General features: G+C 31.8%; 1 protein-coding gene across 1 annotated transcript; it reads right to left on the bottom strand.

Annotated features, from left to right (window-relative positions):
• Positions 1-327: 327 nt before the first annotated feature.
• Positions 328-1,740, bottom strand: LOC109795202 (zinc finger protein 3). Its single transcript, XM_020354640.3, has one exon. The coding sequence runs from the start codon at positions 1,647-1,649 to the stop codon at positions 783-785; it is 867 nt and encodes a 288-aa protein (XP_020210229.1). The 5' UTR covers positions 1,650-1,740; the 3' UTR covers positions 328-782.
• Positions 1,741-19,017: the final 17,277 nt, after the last annotated feature.

Genomic DNA, 19,017 nt, shown 5'->3' with positions numbered 1-19,017 from the left:
ATATCTTATTGTTCCACTCCCAGAATAGGAATAACCCATCAATTATTTTTTAAGAGATTGTAATAATACCCATTTGAAATGCACTACTTCTGCAATATGAAATATATGGGACGAATGAATTGTGCTTTAGAAATTAATGATCGTAAAGCACAACTATATTTTGAAAACTACATAGTATGTAGCAGAATTTTACACATAGACAGTTGAATTTACCTCTTAAGAGGGTGGCAATTCATTATATTTTCCATTATTTTACAGATTCTAATGGAAATATGGCTTTAACACATTCTAATTCAGTCTTGAGCAGATCGACAAAAGTTATAGGAATTTGAAGAAAGAAAAGAAAAAACCTTCATTAGATTTACTTACATCTATGGACAGAATAGGGGAAAAAGTGATCTAGGGAAAAAGGACTCATCAACAAACTTTAAAATTTCAACTCAATAAGGCAGCTAACCTAACTGAAGTTGAATGATTCTTAAGTCATTTACAAGAAAAGAACTTCCATCCTCCCATAAACAAATTTACAGAAATGTTATTTCACACTGTTGGAAAAATAACTTTGCCAAAATCTTAACTATACTAATCTACAATTACTCATATCATCAAAGCAAAAACTATATAAATAAGCCAAGCTCATAACGTTGCAGTCGCGGTCTTGTCACCATTCTTGACATCGCGGGAAACTGCGAATAAATGCAACTGATGCAGTCACAATTGTGATTGCGACAAGGTCACCTTGTCGTTGCAGCCAAAATCACGGTTTTCAAAACCTTGAGATTTCAGAGCTTGAGGGACAGATCAAGGTGCTTCATTTCTTCTTGATTAGCACTACTCTTCAAAAGAGTTCCACCAGTAGCCACACAACCAGTGATTTCCTTGTTGGCCACAGAATTCATCATGGTATTAGTACTATTAACCATTTCAAACCTACCAACACTGCTTTGTGATGATGATAATGCTGATTTTGTTCTGAGAAAATCAGGCACAGCAAGCTTAGCTACTCCTGGTTGTTGATCAATGATGGGTCTAGACCAACCATGATGGTGTCCATAAGAGCCTCCAAATCCATGAGAAGGCTTGTGGATCATGGAGTGTGCTTGAATTCCGAGGCCTCTATTGCTGCAAGCACCATAAAGGGGTAGAGAAGCCATGCTTGGTGCTGCTGCATAGTGGTTGTTTCTATGCAATAAGGGAAGTCCAAAGGCCATAATCTGCTGTGTTCCAAATCTGTGACCTCTCTTTGCTATTGACCTCTCTCTCTTGTGTGCATTTTGGTGGCCACCTAGTGCTTGTGAACTGTAGAACTTTCTGTGGCAGTAGTTGCAAGAGAAGACTCTTGGCTCAGCATCAAGAGGGGTTGGTGTTTCTGATGAATTTGCAGTCACATCCAAACATGTGAGGAGGTTCAGTTCTGCCCCTTCTTCTGGGGTGAAGGAATCATCACCTGAGACATTGAGATCCAATAAAGTAGTGACAACAACATGCTTTGGATCCTTTTCTTCCTCTTCTTCATCAACAGATAGTAGCTGCTTCTTTTCCCTTGGATGCTGCAGTGGGGTACTTGGACTTGGGGGAGCCTCTGGAGCAGAGGAAAAGATGCTTCCTCTGTCACAAAACTCTGCCTCCTTCTTGCTTAGTCCTTCCATTGCACTTTGCAGACTGCTTTTCCTTCCCCTTCTTGGTAGGTTTAGGACTTTTAATTTGATGATTCTTCACTCTAAATGGATAAAACTAGTATATATCGGAGAAGGACACTTGCTTTTTTTTGTTTATTATTTCTTTATGTCTACAGGTAATCCTGTTTCAATTACAAATATTGATAGGATAATGAAATTTTTTCTGACAAACACATTATTGATGTAACGTATTATTTACTTTTTTTAATTAATTTTTTTAGAAAAACTTAGATTGACTAATTTAAAATTTCTTTCTTAATCACATATTTTTTACTTACAAAATTATTTAATAATGATTATTATTACATAAGAAACTTTATGACACAATTTTATTTAAAGATAATAAGCATTTAGTATTTAGATGAACTATATTATCACATAGTGACAAATTATTTTTCTTTTTGTTCTTTAACTTCAATTATTTAGTGTCCTTGGATCTTCAACTTGAACATAAAATTGTGATTAAAAGAATAACTTTTAGGTGGAGTGGAGTAATATTTCCTTATTAAAAAATAATTACTTCATTCCTATTATTTACAATCCAATATATGGAGATGGAAAGAAAATATTAAAACAATGATATTTATTCATCTATATACTATCTTCTCACCTCTTTCATCCTAGTTTTATCTTTTAATTATATTACATGAATTATGATTTCTTTCATTTTATTTTCTTTGTGAATATTTTATCTCGACACCCCAAAAGAAAATATGGGATCTAGAAACACCATATTTCTAGATGCATGATATTTTAAACACATTTTTGTTGATTTTATTAATTGAAATATAAAGTTATGAATAAGACTAACTAGATAGAAGAGGGAAGAATAGCATTATTTGTTAATAGCAGGGTTTTGAGCATGAGTCCTGTGCAGAAGCCATGTGATTCATATCCAATTGTTTTGTACTTTAAGAGAGTGGGGCATGTGTGTGCGTGCGAGGGAATTATATCTGCATGAAGTGTATGGTTTTGTGTGAAGCCTGTCACTGTTATGTGGTCATGCACAGACACATTGCTTTGTTAGTATTGGAAAGCAACGATAAGGTAGCGTTTGGAGTTGGGCTTTGGGCAGAACAAGGACAAGGAGGAAATTATCAAGTGATACCATCACGCGCGTCTTAAAAGTACCTTAATCATATCATATCATACTCATGCTACTCACATTCACATTCACATAGGAGACAAACCCAAACATTGTCCATCTACACCCAAGTCACCAAACAAACTTTCCTTAGTACTTGAAAGTCCATCAACAAAGCCACCGTGTCCCCAGTTGTTGCAATTCTTTGTCTCTTTGCATCTCTCATTTTTAAGACTTTTGCTTCTTATTCCTTTTTCATTTTTTTTAAATTTCTTCTTTTGGGTTCTCAAGGGTTGGATTTTTCATCAAGTGAATCAACAACACTTTGTTAGCAGAAATAAAACTCATTTTAAAAATCTTTACAGATTAAAAGAAATTAGTTTCTGACTATTAATTGAAATATATCATTGGGATAAACCAAAATAAATAGACTTGTAATTACACTTTTTCATATTTTATAATTTTATCACCAATTATAATTTTACTATTTAACTTTCAAACTTTAACATTTTTCTATCTATTAATTAATTAATTGTTTATGTAACATATTAATGGTTAACATAATAATTCATATCATTTTTGTACGTCATATCAATGATCAATGTATCAACAGTTAAAATATATTATGTCAGTTATTAATTTATAATATTAGACAGTTAATTAGCATAAAAATAAATATGTAAAAGGTTAAAAGTTAGGTGATGAAATTTGTAAAATTGTAAATATAGATGACAAAAAATATAATTAAGCTAAAATAAATAATTAATGTTGACCATATATAACTTTTAAAATAATTATAAAAATTAATAAAAATTTATTAAATATAATAATTTATGATTAAATGATAGTGTAAAAGTTCTATAATATCAACGAAATTTAAATTAAATTTTTTTTTTTATAATCCTTGTGACCTATGGATCAATTAGGAGAGCCAACACTCTAGGGCTTCCAAAGGAGTAAATAAATTTTAACCCAATCTAGTATTTTGCTTTCCTTCCAACGTTGTTGCTCTCTTTGTATGTTATGGTGCAGAAACTAAAAAAATGGTCCACAAGACATAAAATAATTTGAAGGCGGTGAGAAAGTATAGGGGAAAAATCCTATGTGTTGTGTCCTATAGTGGCAGAAGAGACAAATGGCCGACAAATAAAAGAGGAAGTTGAGATGGAGTTCCTCTAATGCCCTTGATAGTGGTATTTCGTATCAAGTTACATTATTAATTATAGTGGATCAAATCTCCATGTTAAACTATTGGATTAGGTTTATAACTTTGGCTTTAGCACAAATATGATACTAATTATTGTTACCATATTCGCAAGTCATTTTTGGCAACTTTGATTAGCAAAAGTCCTAACCCCACCTTAAAGGGTCATGAGTGAGTTTTGGAATTTAAAACTGATTAATCCCATTGGGCAAACAACTCAATGACTTCATGTTAGTATATTGTTAGTTGTCTAATCAATACATAGAACCAAATCTCTTTATGAGATCTCTATGTCTCTCTAAACAGGTCCACTTTTGAAACCCTACCAAAAAAGAAAATCACAAAGTTCCAATCCATCAATAAGAAAATATCTTTAGGATCCACGTGAAAGTACCCGAAACAAGACAACTATAATGCTCTTTTCTCTTCTCCAATCTTCTCTTATTTATGTGTTCAATTGGATTCGATAGATTTATATAGGAAAATAAGTCATTTGACTAAATTTAATCCATCTTTATTTTATCATTCTTTCATTCAAGTGTGAATGGATGCAATCCAAATCTAATTTTCATTTTTTTTTTTTTTGCATTTTTCTTTGTTATATTTTGGAAAAACTTAAAATTTATAAATTAAATAAAAATGATTTAAAGCATCCAATATCTCTTAGCATAAGTTAATAGCATAACCATTAACCAGGATAGTTCTAAGTTATCAATTTACTAATTTACTTTGTTCTATTTTATTTTATTTTATTTCTTTAATGTGTTTCTATATGTACTTGCAGAGGAATCAAAATAAAAATACTTTATTATATATATATTAAAAGTGCATACAAATTATTTAGTATTTTTAATAAGTAATACTATTTAGTAAAATATATTTAATAATTTTTAACATGTTCCCACATACGCAAACTAAAAAAAAGAAGAAGAAAATACTCCTTTTTTTTGGGCTTTGGCGGGAATATCTTTTCTATTTTACTTTTTCCTATAAATTCCTTATATAATTAATATAAAAACATCAAAACTACTTAACAGAGAATGAGAGATAAAAAGATTACAACTTACTAATTTAAACTAAATAAATTTATAACATGTAATTTAGAAATTAAGAATATCATAATTTCATGCAAATATATATTTAAACCAATGTGATGTATATAAAAAATTCACAAATAAAATTTATATGTGTATAAGTAAATTCAAAATTTAATTAAGTTAAATAAAATTTTTATACACAACTCATGTTAATTTTATTTGACTGAATAATTTACATTAAGCTTAATGAGTTTACAACCACTCTTATTTCTACAAAGTATGTACTTCATAAAATCAAATAATGAATGATGTTTCCAATGTTTTTTCCTCTTTATCTCGACACAGACATAATTCTGATAATGACAAATCGAAACATGGTTGGCTGGGCCTTGATTGTCACGTACACAAGTCATAGATAATCCTAACATGGTGTTCACTTTGTCAGTAGTATGAGTTGCTTTTTCTTTCTTTCATTACGCGCCTTCTAAACCTTAATTGTGCCAATTTTTTTAATCACAATTAATGTAACTCCCTAAACTTTTATCTATCAAACTGCCACTCTCATGAGATTAATTAAGAAACTGTCACACTTTGTTATATCATGAGAAGTTAGGTTTTGGGACTCAACTTCTCAATGGATTCTTTTTTTAATTTTTATTTAAATATGTTTTATATATTTGATTAAAATAAAATACAATTTAGAGAAAAAACAAATACATATAATTTCTTTTTAAATTATTGAAATATATTACATTTAAAAAAATATAGACTATTATTATTTAAGTGGGAACACTTTTTTATTAAATGGTCAATGATTTTAATTACAATAATCACATCTTACAATTTGTCTTTTTATGAAGTTCTTCTGCATAAATTTTAGATAATTTTTGAGATTTTTTTTTAAAATTTTTGTGATGATAAAATTTGTCTTATTATCAATATTATCAAAAATTAAACTGAGGATCAATTCGATCAAGATACTTAATCAATGAGGTATTCATTGCATTGATAAATTATTGGTTAAATCATATTAATCTTTAAATTATTAAATATATTTTATATTAAACATATAGTATATTACCTTTTGTAAAAAAAAAAAATATTAAAATTACATTCTAGTTTAGTAGTCAATAAGTTTTTAAAAGTCATGTGGACTTAACTCAACTTCTATTAGATGCAATTTTTTTTTTCTTCTAAAATTCCACAAGCTAACCAACATTCACCAATAAATCATCGTGAATAATGAAAAACAAAATAGGTGGATGCCTTCAACAAATAAATTCTTATATTTAATAAATATATAAAGTTTTATATTAAATATATAAACTTTAGGATGTGTTAAGAAAACAATTGAATTGATTTCAACTGAGATTGAAAAAGGAACTACAATCACAATTTTTTATTTATTTTACATCATAACCGGTATCTAGACATACATTTAGAATTGCAGTGATTAGCCACATTTTAAACTATACCCTGTACTAGTTATATTCTTCACAATTTTTGATTATGACACTATTTTCCGATTATTGTTTGACAATTTTAACAATTCAAATCACAAGAATTTTTGTACACTTTGACCTTTAGTAACAATAAAAAGAGCAATCACAAATACAACGATTGATAGATTTATTTTTGCTCTTTTTTTTAGTGTTTTATTTTAATGTAATTTATGTTTAAATAATAAAAAATATCATGTATTCTATTTTTTTAATTTAATTTTTACTTCAATAATTTAAATATATTTTTTAAAATTAAAATAATAAAAAAATATAATTAAAAAGCCAACTTCTCATGGGTATAAAATTATGCGGCATTTCCCTAAATAGTTTTCTGGGGGTGACAATATGATGAATAAAATTTTGGGGAGTGACCATGTGATAAAAGATTCCTAATTGTGCATCATATCATACTCACCTTCCTTTCACACTCGTCCAAAAAGTCGTTTTCCAAAACCCCAGTTTGCTTTTCTATGCATGCAAGTTGTGTGCTACTTATTATGACCATATGAATGGATATCTAAAGTAATTAAGTTTTCTAAATAATAGTAACATGGAAGTTGTGTATTCTTTTTTGCGCATTTCCACAGTCGGTGTATTTTTAATTATGAGTGAAGATTGAACTACTCAAATTTTAAACGCATATTTTAAGTTTGATTTATCAAAATAAAACAAGTCAAATATTTTTTTTTATCAGTTTGTTCTAAAGATCGACTAATCTCATTTAACGTTGTAACCATCATTGAAGAATTTTCACACATGACTCTATTGAACAAAAATTTTTCTACTAAATAGATCTTGCTCAACCGTTTAAAATTTGTGAATGAATGAATGAATGAATGATCGTAGAAAAGCAACTATGCAAAATTATTGGGATCCGTTCAAATACAATATAATGAAGGAGGTTAAAAAGCAACGAATGGGAGTAGAAAATATTCTCCATATACATATGTTTCCCTATATTACATAGATTACGTTGTTCCTTGACCCTAACTTGCTTTTCAGCTTGTGACAACTACATGCACATGGTTGTTTGAGTTTAAACTTCAAATTCAATGATTTCTTCCAAGGGGATTATCGATCATTCATCCTTTTACGTAAATATTTGTTGATAGGCCACGTTCTAACATGGACTGTGACAACCATCCTTTCAGTTTCACCCTAAATATTTTTCATTGCAAAAATATTTATATAAAAAAAACGTGTAGCCCATTATATACCTTTGAGTATACGACAGCGAAATGCATCTGTTTTCATGGAAACTGGAAACGACAAATTTATGTTGGTGGTTGATGATGTAAGTGATGAACGAGGGCCTAGTCAACTAGTTGACACCCTCAAACCAAACCATGGCCACAATGAATTTGGCTCAACTTAGTCTGTGTCATCCACTTGCTTTTATTTAATTAATTATGGGATATATATTATTGGTGTCGTAGCTTAATTATTTTCTTTTCTATTACCCCACCCTCCTTTGGATTCATGAATGAGACCAACATTGGATTAGCAGTACTGATAGTTAGCTTATATATTTTAATTAAATAAATGGTTCAAGGTTCGAATCTGATCCTCGGACGGGGAGACTAAGGTGATCCATAGGGTCATGGTCATCCTCAGATTTTATAAGTTTGTTAATATTGTTTATAAAAAAATTTATGCCCCTCTTTAATATTTAGACTAATATTTTATTAAAATAATTAATTTGTTCAAAAGTTAATATTTTTATAACTTATTTTTCACTTGTAAAAATCGTAACTGGTCTGATACGCTTTCTTTTCTAGCTTCTAAGTTTAGAGTTGTTTTCGCACTTTCTCCTTCCACTCTGTCCTTTTCCTTCTGCTGGTTGCTTTCAAGTTCCACATGTTGAACACACTTTATCTTTGAGTTCAGATTTTTTTTTTTTTTTTTTTTTTTACAAATTTTTCCCTATTCCACAAATTTACCATCTATTAATTTCCTTTTCAAAAATTCTAAACCAATCACATAATAATACTTTCTTTCTTTTTATGGAGTTTCTTGAACCCAATTAGAAAAATTATACAAATAATTCAGTACTACAAAAATTAATAGAAAAGTTAGATTTACAATCAAATAAAAATATACATAAAGAAAATTCAGAAAAGGACAAAGAAAGAAAAAAAAAATCTCTTTTTCTCCAAATCTCTATCACCCTGCTCCTTGTCACCAATGATCTTCCCCAGGCTGACTTTGTTTGAGCTCCACTATTAGCCACCAACAAGTTCACTGAAATCTCGCTTCTGTCAGATATGCAACCAAAGTCCTAAGAGCATCTACAATGGGAGTTGCTTATCACTTTAAATGGGTCTTTCTGTGCCACGTCACTCATAAGCAACTCATACTATATTTTTATAATTTTTGTTCCAATGAAAATTGCTTATAAGCACTCCTACTTTTTACAACTTATACTACACTTTTTGACACCTCACACTACATTTTATAAAATTTGGTACAGTTAATAAGAGCTAAGCAACGTTGCTTGCTGAAGTTCCGTTGCTAAAAAATAAACAACTTTCTATGCCAGCTAGGACTACTCCAATGGGAAGTGCTTCTAAGCACTGGAGCTTATTTTTAAGGGACAGCATAAGCACCTCCCGTTGGAGGTGCTCTAAGTCTATCATAAACTACTATTGGTAAAAGATGAAGTTACTAAAGTAATCAATTCAAGGTATAATTCCAAAAATACAACAACACAAGATGAATAAAGGGTGAAAAAAATTATTTCAAAAAAGAGAACCACAAAATAATTAATAACTGAGAGTGAGTGTATAGTGTGGAAGTCAAAGGAATTCAAGTAGAAAGTAGAAGAAGAGACAAAAACAACATGTAATCACAACTTTGGGTATCAATATTCTCTCCAATTAAATTTCTATGATGTTATTTTGTGTTATGAAGTAATGATATGAATGTCATGAGATGAGTTAGATGAATGGTAGTTATACAATCACACCACACACTATAAATTAATTTCTCTTGTGAATCCTTCCACTATCACATTGGAACTCTCATCCCTAAACTTTAAACAAGAGTTTTCTATTCAACAAATAAAAAGTGAGGGAGTGAATAGTATCAAGGGAATGCAACAAGAGGGTTGTTCTTGTGAATGTCGTTGTGTCACTTTCGAAGGTGATTTCCGGTAACAACATTGCCCACTTTTTCTTCTTTTTCTTTTATCACTACAAAAAGAAAATACTCGTTACCGATAAACTTTTTTTCACGGATAAATATCCATCAGAAAAATGACATTACCGATGGATTTTTCTGACGGATATGTGTCCGTCTGAAACATAAATGATTTTGACAAATATTACTCATAAATTTTTTCTGTCTGAAATTTCAGATGGATGTTACCCACAAATTTTTTCCATGAGAAAATTATGATGTTTCAGAAAGATATTTCCCATGGATTATCTATTTGAAACATCATTCATAGAAAATGCAAAAAAAATTCGTCGTAACTGAAAAAATTTAATGATAAAAGATTAACAAATTAAATTCTTAAATACTTAACTAATTTTCTCATGCTAATTAATTTACCATACCAACTATTATATATATATATATATAATTTATAATTAAATGATAGTATAAAATAATAATTTACTATCAATATATTTTAATATTATATATTTAATTTTATTTAAATTGAGAAATATATAATTAGTGAAATGATATTGATGCATGATAGTCTAAAATTAAAAGATAATTTCTTAACATTTATAATAATTTTACTAATTTTGAACTATATTGTTTTTAATAAAATAAGATTATTATTTAATATAATTTGAAAATGATTTTTTTTAAATATTATCAACAATATCCATGAAATTACCGACTTTATTACTGATGAATGTATCCACTAGTAATTATTTTTTATTAATAATTTATTTTAAAAATAATAAAATTAATTCATAAGTAATTATGATAAATAAAAATTAAATTAGATAATTACTCACAAAATTACTAACGGATGTATCCATCGATAATTATTTTTTATTAATAATTTATGTTAAAAATAATAAAATTAATTTATAAGTAATTATGATAAATAAAAATTAAATTAGATAAAAAAAATTTAAAAATATATAAAATTCTTCTAGTTAAAGAAAAGTCTATAAAAACGTTATGGTACAAGAAAGACATTTGTATTTTATATATAAAAGTTAATTATTCTTTGATTAGTTACTAATTTTAATTTTATATATATTTATACAAATTTTAAATATAATTTATTGATTTAAATATAATAATTATTTTTATATATAATTTATTATAAATTTTAATTATATATAATAAAAATGTAACTTGTGAAATACAGAGACTAAAATATTAGTATTTTTTATTTTACATAAAAAATTATAGTATTATATTATATTGTAATTTGTGAAATATATTAGAATAAGAGGGATCCAAAGAGTGTACAAGTATAAGATTGTATAGTTGAGGATGACTTAAAGGAATTAATTTGTATTATTTATACCAATGAGATACATTTATTCTTTGGTAACTTATTCCTGAAGAACTTCACAGTTAAGCGTGTCTGACATGGAGTAATTTAGGGATGAGTGACCTTCTGGAAAGTTTTCCAGAAAAATGTGCGAGTGATGACAAGAAACACCGAAAAGTCTTGTGTTATTTAATATAAATTCGAAAATGATTTTTTAAAAATATTATCAACAATACCCATGGATAAAACCTGTGGATAATTCCATCAGAAAGTTACCCATGGATTATAATCTGTCGGTAAATTGAAACATTTACCGACGAATTATTGTCTGTTTGTAATTCGTCGAAAATGAAGTGTTACTCACGAATTTTTTGGATTATGTTGGAAAATCTTAAATTTCTAGAGATTCCGAGATATCCGAGATATCCGATTTAAGTTATCTAGAATTATTTGATTTATCTTTTGGGTTATTTTGTTTCAGATTAGATAAGATAGTTTTTTGATAAGTTTTGATTTGATAAGATATTTTATTATCTTCTTGTTAGTTCAGTACGTTGTAAAATAGCTATTTAAAGGCCATCTCTTATTCAATAAAAAATCAGTGAGTTGCTACGTTCACCCACAACATTAGTATTACCTCGTCTCTCTTATTTTTTCTACAAATTGGTATCAGAGCTTTATGCTCTGAGTGCCGAGTGTGAGAGGAAAATAGTGTGCGCCTGTGAAGGGGAGGAAAGAAGAAAGAGAGAGTAATGGCGAAGGTTGTTAATGGAATGACCGTACCACAACTGTCAAAGAAAACCAATTATGATAATTGGTGTTTACAGATGAAGACCCTGTTGGGTTCCCAAAGTCTATGGGATATAGTGGAGAAGGGGTTTCAAGAACCCGAGGAGGAAGAAGACCAATCTGTGGCTCAGATTGCCGCATTGGAAAAGACACGAGTGAAGGACAAATCGACTTTGTATTTTTTGTACAATGTCGTGGATGAGTCAGGCTTCGAGAAGATTGCAAACGCTGCATCTTCAAAGGAAGCATGGAAGATCTTGGAGGTTGCGCACAGAGGTAATCACCGTGTCAGACAGATCCGACTTCAGTGTTTGAAGATGGAGGATAAGGAACAAGTATCCGAGTACATAACTCGGGTGGAGAAGGTGGCTAACCAACTCGGAAGGAATGGGGAGTCAATGCCAGCAAGTAGAATTGTGGAGAAAATCTTGAGATCATTAACAGATGATTTCGAAAGTATCGCATGCGTAATTGAGGAGTCAAAGGACTTGTCAGTCCTCTTAGTGGAAGAGCTCGCTGGGTCACTCGAAGCCCACGAACAAAGGAGGAGGAAGATGAAGAATACACTTGATCAAGCATTACAGGCGCAACTTAATTTGAATGAAACTCGGAACACCCAGGGCCGAACATTAGGAGGCAAAGGACGAGGTGATCATGAAGGACGAGGCAAAGGACGAGGTGATCATGGAGGTGATCAAGGACGAGGTAGAGGACGAGGTGATCATGGAGGTGGACAAGGACGAGGTGATCGTAGCCAAGGAAGTCAGCCGAGGTCCGAGGTGGAATGTTATAAGTGTGGCAAACTCGGCCACTACGCAAAAGAATGTAGATCGGAAAATTGCTACAACTGTGGCAAATACGGTCACATAGCAAGGTATTGCCGAGCTAAAAGCCTAAGTGAAGAGAAAGAGAAGAATCTTCTCACAGAAGAAGAGGAAGAGGAAGCAGGAATTTTGATGATGACGTAGAGCTCGGAGACCAAGCTACGTCCGAGTTGTGCCTCCGAGGATGAGCTAAACTTGAGTTGCGTGGAGAGATCAGTAGTTGAGCTTCCAAGCTCAGATGAGAAGTCAGAAGCCGAGCTTGATTCGAGTTGCTTAAACAACTCGGTCTGGTATTTGGACACTAGGGCGAGCAATCATATGTGTGGAGAAGAGAGTTTCTTCAACGAACTCATCAAGGTGAAGGCTGGATTCGTGTCATTTGGAGATGATTCCAAGGTTGCGGTAAAAGGGCATGGAACCATCAAGTTTATGCAGAAGGATGGACGAGTTGGAGAAATAAGAAATGTCTACTACGCTCCCGAACTTAAGAGCAACATCTTAAGCATGGGGCAGATGATGGAGAAAGGCAACTCGGTTCTGATGAAGGATCGAGTGCTTTATTTGAAGGACAAACATGATCGTTTAATAGCCCGAGTAGAGATGAAAAAGAATCGGATGTATAAACTGGAGCTGAACATCCTTCAAAATAAGTGTTTGAAGCTGGACGTGAAGGATGAAGCCATGATGTGGCATTTTCGTTTTGGGCATTTGAACTTTGGAGGTTTGGCCGAGCTATCAAGGAAGGAGTTGGTGCACGGACTACGTGGTGTTGAGTTTGACAAGAAGTTTTGTGAAGCATGTGTACTCGGAAAGCATACAAGAACAAGTTTTCCGAACTCGTCCGAGTACAAAGTAAAGAGCAACTTGGCCTGATACACACTGACTTGTGTGGACCAATCTCTCCTGCATCCTTCAGTGGTAAGAAATATTTAATCTCTTTCATAGATGATTTCTCTCGAAAGACCTGGGTATATTTCTTGCAAGAAAAATCAAAGGCATTTGAAGCTTTTAAAAAGTTTAAAGTCATGGTGGAGAAAGAGACTAACAAGCAAATTAAAGCTTTGAGGTCGGACAGAGGTGGAGAATTCACATCGGCAGAGTTTATGGAATACTGTGAAGAGCAAGGTATAAAATGTTTTCTCACAGCTCCATATTCACCACAACAAAATGGAGTAGCTGAAAGAAAGAATCGGACTATTCTTGATATGGTCCGAGCTATGCTTAAAGGGAAGGATATGCCTGAGAAGTTTTGGGCAGAGGCAGTGCAGTGTGCTATATATATACAGAACAGGTGCCCACATTCAAAATTGGATGATGTGACACCTCAAGAAGCATGGAGTGGACAAAAACCGAGTATACATCACTTCAAGATCTTCGGAAGCCTTGCTTATGGTCATGTTCCAGCTCAGCTCAGAACGAAGCTTGATGATAGGAGCAAGAAGTATATCTTGATCGGGTATGATGAAAAGGCAAAAGCCTACAAATTGTACAACCCTGTTACAGGAAAAATTCTGGTAAGCCGAGATGTCCAGGTAGATGAGGAAAGCGAGTGGAGCTGGAGTAACTCTGAAGAGACTTCGGGGAGCTCGAACTCTGAGAGGGAGAGATCGGAGATAATAGGGAGAAGCTCGGATAAGACCAATGAGCATTCCGAGGAAGATGATGAACCTGAGCAGCTTAGAACTCGAAGCTTGCAAGACATCTACAACTCCACTAACGAGTTACATGTAGTATGTCTATTGACAGGAACAGAAGATATAAAATTTGAAGAGGCAGTACTTGATGAGAGATGGAAGAAAGAAATGGATGAGGAGATCGGATCAATTGGGAAGAGTGAGATGGGAAGCAAAGCTGAGCTAGTTGAGGAGTTTAAAGAAGTGATGAAGAGGGAGTTTGAGATGACCGATTTGGGCATCATGAAGTATTTTATGGGTTTAGAGGTGGATCAAAGAACAACGGGTACTTTTGTGTCCCAAAAGAGGCATCGGCCACCGCGGCGTCAGGGGTGCTGGACGTCGTGTGGCTCGCGAGGCCATGGTACGCGGAGGAGTATCGCACTCTGGTGGAAGAGACATCAAAATGAAAAAAATTTAAGCTTATGGGGGAGTTTTGTTGGAAAATCTTAAATTTCTAGAGATTCCGAGATATCCGAGATATCCGATTTAAGTTATCTGGAATTATTTGATTTATCTTTTGAGTTATTTTGTTTCAGATTAGATAAGATAGTTTTTTGATAAGTTTTGATTTGATAAGATATTTTATTATCTTCTTGTTAGTTCAGTACGTTGTAAAATGGCTATTTAAAGGCCATCTCTTATTCAATAAAAAATACAGTGAGTTGCTACGTTCACCCACAACCTTAGTATTACCTCGTCTCTCTTATTTTTTCTACAGATTATCCATAAATTTTGGTCGTCTGTAATTTCAAAATTTCTTGTAGTGTATCCACCATTGTTGTGAAAACTTAGTTGTAGTTACTTTGTTTTGATGAATCACTATAAGGACCAAACTATCGTTGTGTCACCGTCGAAGGTAATTTTCAATGGTGACAAATGCCCATTTTTATCTTCTTCCTCCCATCTTTGTTGTGTGAGCTCGATCATTACTACATTGTTGTAATGAATCATTCAGTAAAGCCGCTTGTGGCAAACTTTAAAACAAAGTGTCTCCTAAGAAACCCCTCACATTCACACTTTTTCTTTCTTTCTATTTTATGATTTGGGAATTATGTGGTAGAATGCCATTTTTTTTCTTCCTTTTTGGTTTGAGTGTGTGGGCCAAGCCCATTTAGCAACCAAATGTTTTTTTAAGCAACTAGATTTTCCCCCCTTTTTCTTGTTAAGATGTATATCTTATTAGATTAGTATGTTTCATGATTAGGACATTCATCCTATTCAGGCAAAATAAAAATAAAAATATGAACCTTCCTAATATTTTTTATTAACAATAATAATAATAATTCTAGTCTTTAATAAAATAAATATACATACTTATCAAATAAATAATTTAAATCTTTGTCACAATTAATTTTAGTTTTTAGGGTGAGATAAATATTTTATAAGTTATAAATAATTTACTTAATTAATTAAAGATAATCATCTTAGGACAAACATTATAAGGTGTTAATACATTCCTTACACATAATTGATTCTTGAACTCAAAACTTAATTTTCAAAGGTCATTTTATTTTAAGGTTTTTCTAATGTTCTCCTAAAATAAATATGGTGGGTTACCATGAAGGTCTTACCTAGAGTTTGATCCTTTCAAGGGTATTATCACTTCCAATAGTTTACCTATTGTTGATTAATGTTCTAAAAAGGGTGTGATTGCTCTACGAGCCTCTTTTAAAACTATAGAACCACCTATTGAGAAGTTGTCAATTATTAGGAGAACCCTTTATAAGATGCAATAGGAGCAATATAACTCCATTTCATAACAAGTATCATACATTTTTATATAAAATAGATTAAAATAATATATAAAAATAGGAAATCATTTTTTATTGTATTTAACATTATGTATTTCATAAAAATCATGTAAAATAAAAATAGATAGAATCATCAATGGCATGTTGCATTCTTTTCTAGGTTGTTAGGGAACCATAAAAAACTAATGTCGCAACCTAGGTCACCACATGATGACAAAAATAGATTGAAAAATAGAGACTTGCCACCAATGTTTATTTTAAGGAAAAACATTGGAAAAATCATAAAATAGAAAATGGTCCATGAAAATCATATTTTGAATTCGGGAGTCGATTACATATAAATAAGGTATTAACACTTTAAAATGTTCGTCTTAAGACGATTACCTTTAATTAATTAAATAAATTATTTATAAATTATAAAATATTTATCTCACCCTAAATTAATTAAAATTAACTATAACAATCAAATGTATTTTATTAACTAGCATTTATTTTCTAAAAATAAAATTATTATTATTGTTATAAAAAAAGAAAGATAATATTCTCTTTTTTTAGCTTGACATGAGAATTAGAGTCACGTAATTTTTTTTTATAAAAAAACATTTGTATTTTGATATATTTTTTAATTAAATTTTAGTTTTTTTTATTAAATTAGGATTCTTGAATTGTTTCAGCTTATTTACCATAAAATTGACAAAGGTCTACACCAAAGTTAATTCAATAAAATATTTGATCCTCATTATGATTATTTTTATTGATATTGTTATTATCGCCATATATATATATATATATTTAAAATATTTTTTGTTAGATATTTTTATTTTGGAGAAAAAAATTTAAAGATTTCAAATTGTCATAACTTGTACTTTAAATTCAAAGATTAAAAGTTGTCACATTTAATTAATCATTTCTCCCATAAAATCTTCGATATAATGACTCCAAATATTTATGTTAAAAATTGTACCAATATTTTTTAATACTTAATTATGTATTTTTTGAATTTAGACAAGAACTTTAAAATAATAAGTTATCACAAATTACATCCTTAAATTCTATGATTAAAGGAATGTCACATTCAAATAATCCCTTGTATATTTAAAATTACATCTTAATTTTAATTGTATTGTAAAACTTGTATTTTAAACAATTATGAAAAATAATTCCAATGTATTCTTTAAGATTATAAAATATATGTATCTTAATTACCAGAACTTGTTGGTATTATTATCATTATAAAAATAAACTGTAAACGCATAACAATTTTTTTTATTCTATTTTTTGTTTGGTCTATTGGCCTTTATTATAAGCATTCGTACATGTTTATATGCACGAGACATTAACCAAACGAATGAACAAATTGAAATAAGATGATATATTAATTGTCGCAACCAAGATCGTAAGGGGATGACGAATATAAAATTTAAAACAATGAAGTCGTCACCAATATTTATTTTTATGGACAAATATTAGAAAAATCACAAAGTAAAAAATGGTCTAAAAAATCATATTTTTGAGTTCGAGAGTCGATTATGTGTAAGGAAGGTATTAACACCTCATAACGCTCATCCTAAGACGATTACCTTTAATTAATTAAACAAATTATTTATAATTTATAAAATATTTATCTCACCCTAGATTAATGAAAATTAACTATAACAATCAAATATATTTTATTTAACTAGTGCATTTATTTTGTAAAAATCAAAATTATTATATAAAAAAGATAATATTTTTTTTGGCTCGACAAAATTTATTTCTTACTCCTACGTATCTCCATATGCAATGGAGAATCAGAGTTACGTAGTTCTTTGTAAAAAAATATTTGTGTGTTTGTGAGACCCCGTTCTTATTTTCCTTCTCTTCCCATATACTCACTTCATTCCCTTCTCTTCTTCCCCAAAGACTCTCAAATTCTCACTTTGCTGATTTACTCTTCTTCTTGGACTCAAGGTGGTGCTGTTGAGTAGGTGACTTAGAGTTCTTCTTTCCCCGTCTCTCTTTCTCTCTGTCCGTTCTCTTCTCCTTCGTTGAGCCTTTTCTCTTCCCGGAGCTCGGATTTCTTCGTACCGAAGTAAGGGAAGCTAGGTCTATGGCTGTTTGGGTTGGAAATGAGTTCATGAACTCATGGTGTGGCTAACTATTCGTTGATTGATGAGCTGTGGTGATGAAAATTCGTTTTCGGGTTTTTGGGGTTTTGGGTGAAATTTGGGTTTTTCTTGTTTGATGGTTGCATGTTGAAAAAGGTGATGTTTTTAGAATGTTTGGTGAAAATGTGACATTTTGGCTAGTTTGCATGTGCAGGAAATGTGAATTTTGCAGGTTTGGGGCATGATTTTCGAAAGTTTGAGGGTTGCTGCTGGGTATCCCGCCGGGCGCCGTTCTTTGCGCCGGGCGCGTGACCACCAAAGGGCTCCATTTGGGCAAGCCCGCCGAGCGCAGTGGTGTATGCGTCAGGCGAGCTTGAGAGAGTGAGCCTCTGGATGGCCCACGCCGGGCGTGACTTGGACCGCGTCGGGCGCGATATCAGTGTGTAACACATTTTGGGTTTTCTAGTGCTGCACTAGGCGTGACCTTGTCTCGTCGGGCGTGGAGACTCCTTGGGAGTCTCTGCCAAGGGGGCGCTGGGCACAATTGGAATTGCGCCGGGCGCGAGACCTTGGGGAAGTCTCTGCCTTCCCTGCGCCGAGCGCGGGTTTAGGTACGCCAGGCGCGTGAGACTCCTCAGAGTCTCTGCCTGGGTTGCGCTGGGCGCAATTGGTATTGCGCCAGGCGCGTTTGAGCCTTGGGCTCTCTGGTTATGCCACGCCGGGCGCGACCATGAGTGCGCCGGGCACGTATGTGATGTGTACTAATAAGCTGATGTGTGTTGGATTTTTCTAAAATTTGTTGAGTTGTAGATGTTAAATATTGCTGTGCTGACTAGTTGATAATGCTGAATTATGGTGTTAAGACGTAGTTGATGTAAGTTGTCGTGCTGTAAGTTGTTAGCTATGCTTTGCTGTGCTGTGA

The sequence above is a fragment of the Cajanus cajan genome, chromosome 9, assembly GCF_000230855.2.
Source record: "Cajanus cajan strain Asha chromosome 9, NIPB_CcT2T_4, whole genome shotgun sequence".
Classification (NCBI taxonomy): Eukaryota; Viridiplantae; Streptophyta; class Magnoliopsida; order Fabales; family Fabaceae; genus Cajanus; species Cajanus cajan.
Note: the sequence above shows the minus strand (reverse complement) of the source record. Positions and strands in the feature narration are given on the sequence as shown.